The sequence below is a fragment of the Lichenostomus cassidix genome, chromosome 5 (assembly GCF_008360975.1).
Source record: "Lichenostomus cassidix isolate B80296 chromosome 5, HeHo_3.0, whole genome shotgun sequence".
Lineage (NCBI taxonomy): Eukaryota > Metazoa > Chordata > Aves > Passeriformes > Meliphagidae > Lichenostomus > Lichenostomus cassidix.
In genome coordinates, this window is record NC_139486.1 from 19,968,267 (window position 1) to 19,985,798 (window position 17,532).

At 39.1% G+C, this 17,532-nt stretch overlaps 1 protein-coding gene across 1 annotated transcript in view; it reads right to left on the bottom strand.

Moving 5' to 3' along the window:
• Positions 1–7,600: 7,600 nt before the first annotated feature.
• Positions 7,601–17,532, bottom strand: part of TSHR (thyroid stimulating hormone receptor) — a 46,779-nt gene continuing 36,847 nt past the window's right edge. Inside the window, exons 9-10 of the mRNA XM_085061622.1 lie at positions 12,891–13,079; positions 7,601–12,078 (exon numbers count right to left, since the gene is read on the bottom strand). Coding sequence (XP_084917748.1) covers positions 10,674–12,078; positions 12,891–13,079 — 1,594 coding nt within the window. The 3' untranslated portion in view covers positions 7,601–10,673. The remainder of the gene's footprint in view (positions 12,079–12,890; positions 13,080–17,532) is intronic.

Genomic DNA, 17,532 nt, shown 5'->3' on the forward strand with positions numbered 1-17,532 from the left:
TTTACTATGTTGCATGTGCATTTGTTTCATATATGAAGCTTATTACTACTTCATAACAATGTTAAAGATTCTGAATTGATTTCATCACATGTAGGTAATTTCACTGTCACTTACTTGTTGAGTTTGCCTTACAGATTTTCCATTTAAGATCATCACAATGTTATAAAAGAAATTCACAGTTTAATCTTGAGGCCAGATTGGCATATTTGTTTAAGGATTTTATCGCTGTGGTAACCTAAGACTTAGGTGTTGAGATAAGATTGGTTGAACAGCTTGGTTGAACAATGATATCCTGGGGGTGCACTAGGAGCAGTGTGGTCAGCAGGTCAAGGGTGGTGATCCTGCCCATCTACTCAGCCCTGGTGAGGCCCCATCTGGAGTGCCATGTCCACTTCTGAGCTCCTCAGTACAAGACAAGGAGCTACTGGAGAGGGTCCAGCAGGGGCCACAAAGATGATGAGGGGTCTGGAGCATCTCTCTTATGAGGAGAGACTGTGAGAGCTGGGCCTGCCTAGTCTGGAGAGAAGACTGAGAGAGGATCTCATTAATGCACATAAGTATCTCAAACATGGGTGTCAAAAGGATGGTGGCAGACTTCTCAGTGGTGCCCAGTGGCAGGACAAGGAACACTGGCCATAAACTAAAACACAGGAAGTTTCACCTCAACATCAGGAAGATGTTTACATATTTACTACATCTTTACAATGAATGTGGCAGAGCACTGGCACAGGCTTCCCAGGGAGGTTGTGGAGTCTCCCTGTCTGGAGACATTCAAAACCTACCTGGACAAGTTCCTGTGTTACCTGCTCCAGGTGACCCTGCCTTGGCAGGTGGGTTGGGCTAGATGATCTCCAGAGGTTCCTTCCAACCCTAACAATTCTGTGATTTTCTTAGTCCTGTACGTGGAAATGTGAGACAATACTGAGAAGTAAAATGCAGAGTTCTTAAATGATAGTTGGCTGATCAAAAAGGTTTCATCTTCATCAATTAATATAATCTGACAGAATTACTTTTTGGGTTAAGCAGGTAATGTGTTTTTAGTTCCTGTCTGAAAGCAATATCTTGAGACATGATATGTCATTTATTTTTAAATCTAAATTTTGAACTTCAATCTGAAATAATCAGGGAGAAAATAAAGTGTAGGCTGTACTGCCTGTACAGGGGGTGGTATTTTGGAATGTGATTTTGACGTAATTGTTTAGCAACAATGGCATCAGTGTATAGCAAACCAAGACTTGTGAGCAGTGGTGTGTTTTGATTTGGTTTTTTCCTTAGTACTCAAGGGTGGATTCCCTCCCTCCAGTATGCCTCTTTGCCCTCTAGCCCTCAACACTTAAGCAAATCTAAAAACATACAATGCTGCTTTTCCTATAAAATTTGCCTTACTTGAAAAGGAGTTGGAGTTGATTCTGGATAAATAACTATGAAAAATTACGGTGTGTTTCCAAAAGAGATAATTGCTGTTGTAGCTTGCATACTACGTGAGAAACAGGTCAGAAAAATGGCCTGTTGCTTTGGCCAAAAGCTTTTCAAAAGGACCCTAAAAAAAGAGGAGGCAGAGCTGACAAATTAATAGCAACTTTAAGTTAAAACAAGCTAGATTTCATTTCTGTGAGGAAATGTGAGAATGTTATAATTGAATGTTAGTTGTGCTCTCCCAGCTGTGGCTGAGCGAAGTATTTAAAGGATTTTTTTTCCCCAAATCAATTATATTTTAAAATGCTTAATTTTCTTACCTGATTTTTATATGGCTTGATTATTGTCATTGCAGAGGTATGAGAGGATAAGAATCTTGGCATATTAACGTAGCTTTCAGTATGTCCCTGTTAATTTTCCACTACACGTCATTCCTTACAACTTGCACTATATCAGCTTTTGAGTGTGTATTTTGTATTTTCTAACACAGACTTTTGTTTGTAAAATACTCTGTTAGAGACTTGCCCCTTGTTTTCGGAGCAGATTTCATTACTCTTTACCACTAATGGGATTATGCCAAAATCTAATCCTTTCAGAGGTAAGGACATCTGTAGTACAGTCAGTTGAACCACATTTGACCTTCAGTGTGGATATATAACATTCAGAAAACTTGGTTTAGAACAATTCTTTTCTTTAGAGTGAAGACTTCCCCAATTATATTTGTGTGAAGTGCCTGTGCAATTACACCTTTTTACATCATATAAATGTGTATGCCCTTGTGTGACCTGAAAGAGGGTTTTCTGAAACAGATAATATGGAGAGAGAATAAATGAAAATAGTGCTTTACATTGCAAATGATACTGAGTTGCCCATTCACTTTTATAGGTCAAAAACCACTCTCTGAAGACTGATATTAATAAACTGCTATTTTAATATGCTCTTTAATGATAAATTTTTTTAAAATAATCTAGTTTTTGTTTTTTAGTTCAGTCTGGTAAATAAAATTTTACTGAAATTGAAAATATGGTGTTTAATTTGGATAAGTATATTCCACTAGCAAATCCAAAACAAGGACTATCATTAAATGTAAAAATAATAAATAATCTTGTAACAGCAAAAAATGTTATGTGTGAATGTTGGATTCTGTCAAGGTAGAAGTGCTTTTCCTTTGCTAGAGGAAACAAATGAAGGAGAGCTGTGTTGTGGAAAAATTCCTCTAAATGTCTGGAACAAAGGACAGTTGGAATCCCAAGAGAGTCAGGATGCTGCTTTACAAGTACCGGAGCTCGCAGGATTTAATGTCAAGGTAAAGAACAGCCCTTCCTTGCTTGTGATGGGGAAAACCATTCTGACCAGCAAAAAAGGAAGGCAATCCTTTCTGTTAGAGCTCTTGGCTGCCTGACTTTTCCAATTTCTCCTAGGAATCCTGCTGAGGTCCTTGTCCTTGTGTCCTGCTGTGCCAGCGCCTGAGGATTTCATACAGAGCTTTCCCCGCAGAGGAACAACTGGCTGACTCTAGGTGGGCTGTCTGGTTCCAACAGGTAATGTATTCTGGGAAACAGTGTTGTGGGGAGTACAGCATTTCTAAAAAAGGATTTACTGCAGAATTCACCTCGTGGGAATACTGCTTGTAGGTTTTGTTTTATTTAGGTTGCCTTTTGTTTCAGAAAATTTAAATTGTTGCAGGATGGAAGCCCCTTCCTCCTGAGCTCACCTTGTTCATTCTTTTAACAAAGAAAAAGCATTAGTGCTGGTAATAATATTTCTGATGTGCTGTTTTTTGTGGGCTGAATTTGTTTGTCGGATTTTAATAAGTAGTTTTAAGACATTAAAGCAGTGTCTAGTGAAATTCCGTGTAGGTTTAAAGAGTTGACAAATTGCTTGATAAGTGTGATGATGATATTGGTGATAAAAATCAGGTAGCTAAAGGTGAAGTATATTCACATCACAGATGTTCTTGCATGTATCACTTAAATTGGCTTTGGGAGGGGGCGGAGAGAAAGTGGAGCAGTTCTTAAATTTGGCAGTTCAAATTAGTGTTACTCTTTATTCAGAGTACCTTTTAGCTTTCATTTTCTGACCTGAATGATTTTTATGTCCTTAAACAGCTCTGTAATTTCTCCCTGAGGTTGCTGTTTTGCCATGTAGCCTAAATCACTTTAGATAGTAGGTGGGAAACATAAAGTTATTCTTCAAATAGAGTGTGGGGTTTTGGCATAACAGAGAAAGATGATGTGAAGAGAAACTGGAATGAGGAAAGAGTGCAGAGGAAAAGATAAAATAATGCAGCCAGCCTTTAAAAAAACAATCAAGGAGAGACTAGACTGCAAGCGTTATACTTTATTTTCCAAGGAGAAGTGTGTGTATGGAACAAAGAAACCCTTTTTTTTTTTCCTGGACTTTCCATGGAGAAAGTGCATGTACCAGTGTGTCTGGTACACACCAGAGACTCTCCTTAGTGTTTTTTAATGAAAATACTGTTCTTGCTGCTTTATACTGACCATTGCACAGTTTAGTTGGAAATCTGTAGATGGCTAAAAAAGAATGAATCTGTTGTTTCCACAGCTCCCTCTAGGCAGCAGCAGTAATCCACATATAACTTCAGGAATTCTTACTGCAATCAAACTGAAACCAGCACAACTACAGCCTTGGTGCTGCTTGGTATTTCAGTGATACCCTGCATATGTCAGCAGCAAACCGTGGGGAAGGACATTCAGATGACACTTCAGAGCTTGCAGTGAGGGTTTTAGTTAAAACCCACGTTACTTCTCCAGTTTGATTTACTGCAGCTATGCCTTCATAAAAGACATGAATACTGTAATTTTTCTTCTCTTTTCATAGAAAAGCCACTGTCATTTCAGCTGAAACTGTAAGACAACCAGCATGGGCTTGGCAGTCTTAGTTACCAGTTTTAGTGTTAAGACAGTTACCAGTCTTAGTGTTTGAAACAGAGACACTCTTCTTGGCAGCAGAGCAGCTCTTATAAACAGTATCACAGTATGTATGTGAGTAATAATCCAGCAATTTCTGTTACTTTCTAATGACTGCTTACTGAGCTCTTAGATACAGGTTGTTAATAAAGTTGATGTTCACAACAGATTTCATTCCTTAAGAGAGGAAAAGTAAAGAACCCAAAGGAGACTCCTCATCACAGCTGCATATTGAATAGCTGAGAACCAAAATGAGTGTGTTCCTTCTCCTTGAACTCTTTAGTAAAGCTTCATGAGCTGCAGTGGAACTGAAGGTGTTCAACAGTAACTATATGACTTGAGATGGCCACACGTACAAGCCCTGGCATTGCATATAATCAGGATAGCACAGAGAAGTCCTTCCAAAAAAGGTAGGGTGAGATTCAAGTTGATATATTAATCTCACAGAAGTTAAACTCTTGAAAGGATGTTCAGGATGGCCCTACTGACATCCAAGTCCTGTGCTACAGTTCATGAGACTTCCACATTTTGGAAAGTTACCCAGTATTTTCAGGGTGGAAAGTAAGGCCAGGCAGTTACAAAACTACACAGGATTGGTTTCCTGTCTAAGATGATAATCTGGAAATTTGGAATACTGTGGAAATTCACACCAATGTGTATACATGGGAGAAGAGGGTGGACAGGTGTGGGATGGGAATAGGAAGTTAGAACTGATGGGTTCTGATGAAATACTCTGTGTGTTGACCTCATAGAGCCTGCATTTGCTCACTTTCACATCATGATTTCCAGTCACACAAAAATAAGTCCAGTCAGATGGGAGTGACTAAGCAGATGAAAAGTATTCCAGCTTTATGCAGAAGTGTTATTGGCTAGTGTGAATTCTGGGCTGATGACGCTGTCAGAATCTCCCGGTGTGCGTCACTAAGACCTCTTAACCATCTTCTGTTCCAGGGCATGATGAGGGCCCTTCAACATCTTGTGCCTTAGTCCACTACATGTAAGTGCAATATAATGTCATATGTCATATGGTTACAGAATTGCTACAAAGGAGGAGGAGAGTGCATAATATCCAACTAATTTTGTGCCTCACTGTCCAGTTTTAACAGCAACTGAGAAACCATTTGATTACTGAGTGCTTTTAAAGTGCAGATGCCTGGCATCTGTTAGAAAAACAATACAGATTATGCTGCTATTACTTATCAGCCTGCCCAAACACTCTGGGAGGGAGAGTTCGGTTCATTTTAACACATAAGCCTAGGGCTTCTGCTCAAATCAAGCTTCTCTTTCTAAGGAGTTTTTTTGGTATAGGTTTTCCAAAGACTATGCTGTGAGCATTAATACTTTATTTATCCCACAAGAAAGGAAGCAAAAAAGCATTTCATTTATGTAAATAAACCAAAATGCTATGGCAGTGATGTGAAATTTATCTTTGATTGCTTGTGCTATTTTCAGAATCCAAATACCAACTACCCTGCAGGGCAGGGTGTGCTTTACTTTGACTATAGCTGACCTGTTGCAGATGATGTAATCTAGAACCAATACCTACTCAATAAAAAAATCCCACATCTCTTTCTATTGGAGAGAAAGAAAACTACCAAAGGTCACCTAAAGCCATTAAATTGCTCAGAGGAAGTTCCAAATGTTCATAACTAAGGCTCCAGCTCAACTTTACGGTATTTTTTCTACAATGTCCATGAATGAAGAAATCTTCCGTGGTCTATTACTGCCACATAATGCAGATAAAATCACAGTAGTTAATCTAGAGAAAATAATGGCATTATCTGCCACCCTGAAATTGGCTTTTCTGACCTCCACTCTGAAATCTTAGAGCCATCTGAGGTTCCAAAGAATGGTAACATTGTCTTTTCCCATTCCTGTGCAGGCTCTTAGAGAAGGCAGCTACTATCTGCCCTCATGTAAAAGCACTTGAGCCATGAGGTGTCAATCCACTGAGGCAGTGCTGTGAACAGGGAATGTGTTCTTCACTAGCTGTTTTTTTTTCCTACCAGAGCTCTGAGGTCAGGCCTACTGAAGGAAGATGCAATTGAAGCTGTCTTTGCAGTCTGAATAGGGAACTGCTTGAATGTAAGAGAAGTGACTGCTGTGGAGCAGACCAAAAGTTCACCTGTGCCAGAATCCTGACTGTGACAGCTGCTAACAGTATGTGGTGAGCAGAGCATAAGAGAATAGGCAAGTACATGTGATCCACTCCCCGAGTACTGCCTTGCTTCCACCATGTAGTTGCAGTTCAGAAGCATCTCCAGTCAGACAGGTTTTGTGGGTTTAGGATCTTCCCTCAGCTTTCTCTTCTGTGAAGTTCCAGTCTCTCCATAAACCCATGTAACTTTCTTACCCACCGCAGCCTTTGACAAGAAGTTCAGTAAGTCAGCTGCTACTCCTGACTGCGTTGAGCTCTGCTTTCCTTGCACCCTAAAGCTTCACGTAGTGGGAAACACCATTACAAGGGTGGTAAGGTATACAGATACTGAAGTCAGCTGTGTTTTTTGGGACAGGGAAGGTCAAGAGCTAACCATTACTTGGTTGCATTGACAGTTTGCAGCAGTGGGACTTGTCCCTCAAGTGTTCTGGTTTTTTTTTTCCCAGGTAATACAAGGATCCATATAGCAAAGATAACTTTCCCCTACCCCCACTGATAAGAACTACTGAACTTTAAATTAGGCAGCATAAATTTTTCACAAGTACAGAGCAAAGGGGAAGGCTCTGAGGGAAACCTAGTGGGAGGGAGGGATGTTGTTTCATGTTGCATGTGGGAAGATTTGTTTAGCTACTCTGAGAATTCCTGTAGTCGAGTCTCTCCACCACACAAACTTCATAGTATGAAGTGTTTTCTCATGAACTATTCAATCCTTAGTTACTGTGGCTGACCATACATATTAGGTTTAAAAAGGAGAATGAATAGATCAGATTCCAGACTTAGTCTTTTGAAGAGGACCCTGTGGCTGTTAGATGATTCTTTAGATTATCTTGGATGCAATGAATGATGGTTTTGAAATCCAGAGCTCAGCAGTACTACTACTGTTCCTTTCTATCCCTTCTTCACTGTTGGAGATGGCCATTTATGCCATCCCTCTCACAGCTAGTGATGGAGCTCAAAAGCCCAAACCTGCATCAGACAGTGTGTCATGGGGTAGGTCAGCCAAGGAGAACAATGAAGCTGAATACAAGAAAAATAGCATTAACTTCTTTTATAGGAAAATTATTTTTAAATTTCCCAAAAAAACTTGTTGAGCCTCTTCCAATTTCAAACAAAACATTTTATTCCCATGCTTTGCATTTTTTCTGAAGTATTCTAGAGAACATACCCATTAAATGCCAGAAATAATACATCTTGCTGAGACAGATTTAAAATAGCAAGTATTACATAAAGGAGTGCATAAACCCAAAAATGGCTCAAGGGATTGATCAGAGCAGGAATGGTAGAGAATATCTATAGGATACAAACATTTACAAGAAAAGGTCTGGCAAATAAATTATTTAAATTCTATTGCCTGGACCTTTCCAAGAGCTTCTAAAATATTTTTTACAGAGTTAAACACAAGAAGGAATATGCAAGACAAACTGGAAATACCGAACTTTGTTGATAAAGGCAGTATCTCAGAAATCTTTAAACAGGCATAATGTATATGCAATGATGAGAGACAGAAAAGTTCAATGTCTAAATATATCTTCATCCATTAGTAAGAGCAAACAGCTGTATTAATTCAAAAGCAACCTGCACCAGTCCAACATACCACATCTCTCCAATGTCCTACTACTTTCTCTGAAAGAAATATTCAGGTTTAAGATTCATGTTACTTTTAAAAGCACTTTTAACATAAATTTTGATTTAGTATTTCCTGTCTTTCTGTAGAAGAATGTGGTTTAAGCTTGAATTTTCTTTTTCACTGGTACACTAGAGTCTGTGAAGTCTGTAGGATAAATGTCTATTAGAACTTGATTATCTTTGCTGCTGCTGAGATACTAAATAAAGACACTCAGGTAACTTTTTCTCCCTTTAATGGTTATTCCAGTATCAGAAGGGTGGCAGAACCTGGCAGGGGCATGTTGCATCTCAACATAATGTTTGTATGGGACTCTCTGACTTGGCCAGAACATTACGAATGCCTGTGTTTCAAGAGAGGGAATTTTGCTGATAGGCACACTTAAGAAGCTATCTTTGTTATGCAACACTGGGTGAGTCCAGATTACAGAAGAGGAGGTCATAAATTATTATTTATATGGGTTTCAGCAGTTTTAGTTTCAGAGTTTGCTGAGAATCTGCCTAAAATGGCTCTCCCAAAAAAAAAGCAGCTAAATTAATCTATAATGCAATATTGTAGATTTTTTTAATGGCATTAATGATGATGGATTATTTATTTTGTGTAAGACTATCCCCATGGAATTGGTGAATCTAGGCCTTGCTTCTGCTCACTGAAGCAGCCTTCATTTATAATCAGAAATACAGAATCAAATAGAGTTTTAAATATTTGGAACATACAGAATCGAATAGAGTGTGTACATAGCATTTGCAATCACTCAGTTTCCAGCTGTAGTAGCCAGCTCTAAGGGCTCAACCATTATGTTTTTTGGATACTACTAGCCCACATTATATAAGATCTGACTATTGTCTGATCAATTTAATTATAGTTCCTCAAAGACTATAATTCCATGAAAACCAGCATAGATATTGTAAAATGAAATTAAAAATACCTACCTGAAGGCAAATATTCATGGAGTATTTTCCATTCTTGTGGCAAGTCTTTCAAACAGATGGGTGAAATGATCCATGGTAGCCTTGGTAGCAGTTCTGCAGAGCCAATCTGCAGCTGGCTGGGAACAGGCAGTGATCCTGCCAGCAAAGCCAGGCACTCAGGCCACTCAAATGTTAACAATGCTGGTGCAGAGCTGGAGCAGATCAGCTCCTACCCTGAGTCCTTATGTCTGCAGGAGGTGTTCATTTGTTTGTGGTGTATGAATGAGCTGAGCACAGCCAAGCTTGACCTTGGTCTGGCCTCGTCTAGCAGCAGGTATGGCAGAAGGATGCTTTAGTGCTTTAGACTGGGGGTTGTTCCTTGTGTCTGAGCATGGATTTCCTTAAGCACACTGTGGAGAGAATATGCCCCAGCTACAGCCAGGCTGTGGCCAGCCACAAGATAACTGTGTGATTTGTGTAGTTGTGCTGCAAACATTACAAAAGTCAGGTAACAGACCTCACTACAAGATAAGAGTTGTTCTTAAAACATGTTGGAGGAGCTAGAAGTCATCCTTCAATGCAGTAACTGTTTAGCATGAAGTAAGCTAAAGGTGTGATCCACTCCCTTGGTCTAAGTATAGATTTGAGGCAGCTCAACATAGTAAGTGCTCAAAAGGAAAGTTCTACCCTGTAAGAGAGAGGTAAGTAGGGACTGCAGTAGTTATAAGAAAGCAGTTGTTACAGAGTGTTCAGAGCAATAAACATGCTCACATTAAACAGCACTGGAATATGGCACAAACTGGATCAGTCATCAGAAAAAGCAGCCATCATTAACTTGACTGGGTAGCCTGATCTTCGAAACAAATTCAAATAAACCATCTCCTAAATAGGTTTATCAAAAGGCGGGAGAGTGATAGTAATGGAATTTTTGCAGCACACAAATGCCCTAATGTGTCTGTGTTTCTTACCTGTTAAGAGCAGCTGCAAAATCAGTGATAGCTGGCCTTTTACCACTCAAAAGGCTGTATGAAGAAGCAGCTTCTTTTCCCACCTCACCCAACTAAGCCAAGAACAGCAAACAAAAGACTAGGTCTGTTTCAGGTCAGGATGACAGAATAATAAGAAATTTGTTCCATTTTAGGCCTGCTGGAAGTTTTAGGAATTTTCTAATAGAAAAAAACCTGAACCTTTTGATACATACTCATTTGAGAACTTCAACCTTTAATTTTATTTTTAATCTCATTTTAATTATCAAATTTTGTCCCGTTTTGTTTTTTTTTTTTAGTCATATAAGTATGCCCAAGTCTTATTGTTGGTCTCCTGCTTCCTAAATTTTTTTTTTTAGATGAGGGTATATTTTATATTTGCTCAGTTTATACATATTAATTTTCCTATTTAGGTAGAGCATTCACATCTACTTCCAGAGTTATCATCAGGACAGTATGTTTTGCCCTACACTGATAAGAGCTTCAAATAAGTGGTTTGTCTAAAAGAAGACCACTCTGGAGGTACTTTCAGATATAGCAAAGGGTATTCTAGGGAAAAAGGACATGGTGGATATGTTACCTTCTCACTTGATTCACTGTATGCACAGTCACCTCTTGACCAGATTTTGGCTGTGATACTTTGAGATGTTATAGCTCAGTTTGCTTGCATTCTTCTATGAGAATTTGGTTCTGCGCTGTCCCGGCAGGAAGATAATCATTGACTGGGTCTTGAATGCTTGTAAGAATCTGACCTATCCCTCGGCTGATTCTCTGCCCATAAGACCCACTGCTGTTTTTGGCTGAGATTGTCTGACCTCTGTAGACTTGAGCCTGGTGCTCACATATACCAAACCTGCTTAGCAGGATAAACACATCTCTACGGAAAGCTTTGGTGAAAATAGCATAAAGAAAGGGGTTGGCACAAGAATTGAGTGGGTAGAAAAGTACCAGCAAAATCTTGGAATTGGTGACAGTTATCAGTGGTTTGTTCATAATGGCAGATAAAGCATGGAAAGAGATGGGAGCCATGCACAGAAAGTCCGTGAAAATCAACACAGCCATCCGCTTGGCAATTTTGGTGTCTTTGTCCCCTGACTTATACTGGGGGTTTCGCACCGTTAGGTAGATTTTTATGTAGCAGGCACAAATGATGACAAAAGCAATAATGTTACATATTAAAACGAAGACAATGTAGGCTTCGGCCACTGGTGTTTCAGTGTCCATAGGCAAGCAGATGCTGACTTTGCTGTAGCTGCTGACGCCAACCAGAGGCAAAAGGGCGAGCAGGATGCAGGAGAGCCACCCTCCCAGCATGATGAGCACGGCGTGCCGGAGGCGAATCTTCCTGTCGGGGCGCATGGCGAAGGTGATGGCGTACCAGCGCTCCAGGGTGATCACCGTCAGGGTGTACACAGAAAGTTCACTGGCAAAGACTGTGAAAAACCCAGCTGTGTTGCAGCCTGGCCCAGTCTGCCACTCTATGGCGTGGTTATAGTACTCTGACCTGGTGTAGAGATCCACGGAAGCAATCAGAAGGAGGTATAACCCCATGCAAAAGTCAGCAAAGGCCAAGTTACACATCAAAAAGCGGGGTACAGTTAGTTTATAATGGCTGGTGAGGAGGATTAAAAGGACAAAAATGTTGCCTAGGATGGCAAGAAGGTTCACAAACCATACCACAATCCTCAGAAACTGATATCCCATGATATCCTCACAGGGATTAAACTCATCAGGCTCTGGCGTGCATATTACATCTTCATTGCCTCCACAGACAGGATAGTCATAATGACTGTCAAAGGTCTGGACATCTTCCATTTGAGGGTTCTTGAGCTCTTTGCCAAAGCCAAGATTTCCTTCTCCACGCTCTTCCAAGAAAATGTAAGAATGGGGATTTTCATGAAAATTTGTGAACTTGGTGTTTGCATCATACACAGCATCAGTGTGGTCTGTGTATTCTTCTGCATAATCTTTGTAAAACGGGTCTCTGAGAGCTTTGACTGATCTCTTATGAAAGCTGTGGCTGCTCTGGTTACACATCAGGTACTCCAGGATCCTGAAAGAGCAGAGGGGGAAATCACTGCTGGCATTTACAGTCTGACTGGTGCACAGCATGTAAACAAAGGGAATGCTTCAAAAGCAAGTCATCCTGAATGAAAATGTAACTATAAAAATGTCATTGAATATATTTTTATTAACAGACCATAAAGTGTATGATAGCATTTCTGGGCTTTTTTTTTTTTAACCTAATTTTTCATTTTGTCCCCAGTAGTGATTTTACCTGTTTGGCATCCATAATCCCTCTTCTTCTTTGGGATCTACATTCTTAGTAGGTAAGAAGACATTTATCTACTGTTTCTAACTTCTTGGATAATACATACAGTATTACTTTCTTTTTCACTGTCGCTTGCAAATCAATTGCTCCCAGAACTTCCATCAATCTAATTTCTGTTCAGTAGGTTCTTTACAGCTAACTAGCAGTGCAGTGATTTGGAATCCAGTACCTTATGATGTGATGCAGATGTATTTGTAGTCAAAAAATTTTCAGTAGTGAAAAGCTTTTCAGTTAGAAAATATAAGAAACTTGAGGCTATAACACCTCCAACACTTTTGTTTCCAGGCCTTGCCTGTAGCACATTACCCTTTTATTTTTTCTTTCCCTTTATTTCTGGGTTCAACAAGCGGAGGAACTGCTGCAGAAGGTTCTTTCTTCTGACAGTTTGCAATTGCAATCTCTGTTTCAAAGAACATTGTCTATACCTAGAAAAAATGGTCACAAAAGTGCCAATAGATGTATTGTTATATTACTAATAAAACGTTGTCTTCACTGACATACTTAAAAAATAAATGCCAGTTAATGAAACTCACCCACTTTTTTTTTTCCAGCTCTTGAAAGCACAGCAGTGACTTGGATATGATAGGTCAGCTCGCATTAGCTGAAGAAATATCTTTACAGCTGGTAATTTCTTTAAAGTCCATGTATTTTTGGCCATTAGTTCTTTTAGGCTTTCCAATCCTTTGGCTGGAAGGTTGGCAACAGCTGTTCTGGAGATGTCCCTAAGTAAAGGAAGAAAAAGACAAATGTCAGAATATTCACTGACTGGATCAGATTTTGTTTCAGATTCTTGCAGTTCTTCAGGAGTTTCATAGAATTTTACAATAAAAGTCAAATCCAGAGGAGGTGGGGATTTCATATGGCCTTACTAAATTCTGATACCATTCAAATTCAAGTAGGCTGTTAATTTCTCTGTGATTTTTACTGTCTTTCAAAGCTCTTGTCTTTAATGTCTTATAGTGCAGAATACAAATTATGAAGAAATATCATAACTTTTAAAATTACACCTTTAAAGCCAACCAGATACAAATCCATATGGAAACACAAAGTTTTAAAAATTCTTTAAATCACATCTTCCATTGGAAGAGTTATATTCCCTTAGATTGCTTTAGACTCATTTTCACCTGTTGGCACACTTCAATAGAAAGCACTAAAATTCCTAAAAGAATATTCTTTATATACTGCAATGAAAATCTTCTATCTTAGTCCATTCTGAATCTCTCAGAAAACTGAGTATTATGTTTGTTGCTTTCTGCTTGTTTGCTGTTTGGACTCTCATGAGTCTACCATAATCAATCATGAGTCCATAATTTGTCACTTACAAAGTGTGGGATTCTCAGGGATTTTTATTACCTTACAAATCTAGTCTTGATTATCTATTCAGATTCACAAACTACTTCAAGCAGCATAGCATCTGTCTTCAAACTAGAAACCATGGGATTGAAAAGGTTTATAAATAATTACTAATCCTTAGAGCCAAGTGAATCCAAGTAGTTGGAGTTGCTAATACTATAGTATCTGTGTCTGCATTCATATAGAAGACACTTTTTCCTAAATGTTTTCTTTGTTGCGTGCCAGTTTATAGAATCATAGAATCATTGAGGTTGGGAAAGAACTTTAAAATCATCAAGTCCAACAATCAATCTAGCACCATCACCATGTCACCAAGTGCTATATCCACACTTTTTTGGAACATTTTCAGTGATGGTGACTCCACCACTTCCCTGGGCAGCCTGTTCCAATGCTTTACAAGCCTTTCTGTGAATTTTTTTTTTCCCTAATGTCTAATCTGAACCTCCCCTGGCACAACTTGAGGTGATTTCCTCTTGTCCTGTCACTTCTTACCAAGCCCTGATCAGTCAAGTATGATCAGTCCTGATTTTGGTCTGCTCAGAAAGATGGAACCTGACTGCAATTACGTCTGCCTCATTAACATCTAATAATATTGATAACTAAGATGCTGTTTAAGCACAGCAATGCTTTTGTTGCATGGAAGAGTGTCTTGCTAGCACTGCTGAGCTACAGCTGGCACGCTTAAACACGAGAATGGGCAAGAGGTCTGATGGACTTGTTAAGAGGATCTGTCTCAAACTGAAGTGACTATAAAAAAGGCTAGGCAGGAAACTGGTAACATGAATGATAACATGTCACAGGGATGGGATGGTTTTCACCAGGAAAGTTCTGAAGCAGCTGAAGGAGGAAGTAGTTGAATTGGTAAAAGTTGTGGAATCTTCAACTTAGCTCCCCTGCAGAAAGACAGCAAATGAGCCACCAACTAATATGATGTACCTTGGCACAGTCAGCATGTAAAGGGCTTTTATAAAAATAAGTCCTGCCTTGCAAACTTCTCCGTGTGTTGTGCTTATGATCTGCTCAAAGTCTCCTGGGACTTCTACAAGGCCTTTGACAAACTCTCACAAGGCTGACAGAAACCAGGCAGGCACATTCCTTGTGGAACGTGTCAAATGCTCAAGACTAGCAAAAGACTAGCAACATTCACTGCTAGCCTAGAGCCAGACCAGACTTCATCTTTTAAGTAGCCATGGTCTAGAGCCCACTCAGGTACTGGAAGTGGTAGCAAAGAGCTCTACACTGTGAGGCGGAACAGCGACCAAAGTGCTCTCAACCAATTGCAACATTTTTGCTTGGTAGCTGTTTTTTTTTGTCCTCACATATTTTCTTATAAAGTTCATGTAACACTTAGGCTGTTGCTTGTCTTAGCTGAAATTTACACATTAGATGGAATGTTGAAGAGACATTGGAGAGGTTCAGATAAATGTGGGAATAAAACATAGCTTAAGAATTCAGCGATTATGTTTTCTGAACCAACTATATATTATAGAAGTGTTAAACTGATATTTAGTTGCTCAGACTTTTTTTCTTTTCTCCTGGGTTGTTATATTTTGGTCGAATTTTTTGTTGGTTTTATGAAATTAGAATTTTAGAACTAGATCTAAGAGATAATAGCTTTTTTCAATAATCCTTTTCATTGCCGGAAGCATGCAATTGTAGTATGAAATCCAGTACTAGCAATAATTTAAAAGACAGGTAATTAAGAAAACGAGATTGAATGCATAATGATACACTTGAGAATTTTTACCTAATCATGTAGAAATTTCTGAGTACTGCAACAGTTAAAAAAGCATAAAATACATAATAGATGGGTTTAGACTACAGATACTATTTTATCTCTGCTGAAAGATTTTTTAAATCTACAAATTAGTGTTGTTTGATCAGCAAAATACAGAGTGCTCCTCTTGTTCAAAGACTTGCTTGTGTCCGGTGGCAGAAAGAGAACAGAACCTCCTGAGGCAGGACCCATTCCTAGATTGGGAAATGATGCTTTAAAGGGCAATTCTGCATTCTAAAGATAATTAACTACTCACGTGTATCTTGTGTGACTGTAACATTTTGAGTTTGGACTGTGTGTTTTGTAAAAGCTAATTGAAAAATGAGCCTGATTGTATTTTTGTTGTGCTCTGTTGAACTTTTGCTCTAGGCAGCAGCTCTTGTTGCATTGAGTACATCAGGTCCACTGAGTTGCTGAGCCCTTGCCTAGATTTCATTCTGAGGTGAAAACAATGTACTATCATTATAAAGTTAAAATAGTTTTCTAAAGGGAGCAATCTGTGTATACATCCACACACATCACAGTATACAACAGTGACAAAGGAGCCACAATTACTGGCATCTGTTTTTGTCTATTCAGTGATCACAATTCCTGCTTCCTCTGCTGTTGTAAAGTGCAAGGTTGAAAAAAAACCAAGCAAAACCAATGTAACTTTTCAATACTTAAAAATGTTTAATTAGGTGGTCTGAGAGCATGGCCAGCCTCACACAACATACATATAATAAGGCACAATTTTGTGTAGTTGAATCTTTCTCATTGGGTTTCTTTAAAGCCAAAATGGAACATTACCCCGTTAGGGTGGATCCACGGTCTGCGTTTCAGCCTTTAATTTGCTGTTGCTGCTGAAATCCTGATAAAAAAAACTCACCATCTGTGGGGCACCTGTTCCAACCACCATAAATTCTTATCTCCCTTGAAGAGTAGGGAACTCCAGACAGTAAGTTCTGCCATCTTGGTAGGGAGGCATAACAGAATTTCTCTTTAGAGCTCCATAATTTTTTTAAAGTGTTTTTTTTTTCCCCTGCATACTGCTACCACTGTAAGCAATGCCATTCACTGCCCCAGAAAAAAAGAAATATTCTCAAAATAATTTTCTATAGAGTTAGTTTTCAAGATGAAACAGTTTTACTTATCAAACTTTCTTTTTGAGGAAGCTCCAATGGCCAGCTAACAACAACAAGGTGCCTGAACCAAAAATGACCTAACAAGTTATTTCTTACAATAAGCCAAGTTGTTTACACTGCCCAAGGGAATATGGAAGGGCTGTACTGGTCAGAATTTTCAGACTGTTACAGAAATTAACAAATTTGTGGTCTCTCTGTAAGTAACTCAAAATTGGTCATGATGGTTTTTTGACTTCAGCCTTCTTAAGGTAATGCATATGTGGGAATTTCAGAAACTATTTTGTTCCTGTTAAAGTAGTTCTAGTTCCTGAAGATCAGCTAACAGACCTGTCCAGGTGGAAGAATTCCACTTTAAGTTGTTCATTTTATCGCAAACCTTTCCTACATCACACATGCAGAATAATTACTGGTTATCTGTGGGTAACACAAGTCCCTAAAACTGCCATTAAAATTGCATTAAAATGAAATTAAAAGCTAATATCTTGAATTAATACTGTACTGGTTTTGGCTGGCATAGAGTTAAATTTCTTCACAGTAGCTAGTGTGGGACTATGTTTTTGATTTGAGAGTGAAAATAGGGTTGATAATACAAGGATGTTTTAGCTATCCTGGGCAGTGCTTACACTGAACCAAGGCATTTTTTGTTCCTCCCACCATCTGACCAGTGAGGAGGTTAAGGGTGCACAAGAATTTGGGAGAGTACAGCCAGGAGAGCTGACCCCATCTGACCAGGAGATGTCGTAGACCTTATCACATCATGCTCAGCAATAAGGACTGGGTGGAAGTTTGCCAGGACTACCATTGCCTGGGGACTGGCTGGGAATCAATGGGCTGGTGATGAGCAATTGTTTTTGTTACATCACTTGTTCTTCTTGGGTTTGGTTTGTTTTCTTGCCCCTCTGATTTTTTTTGCAACATCCC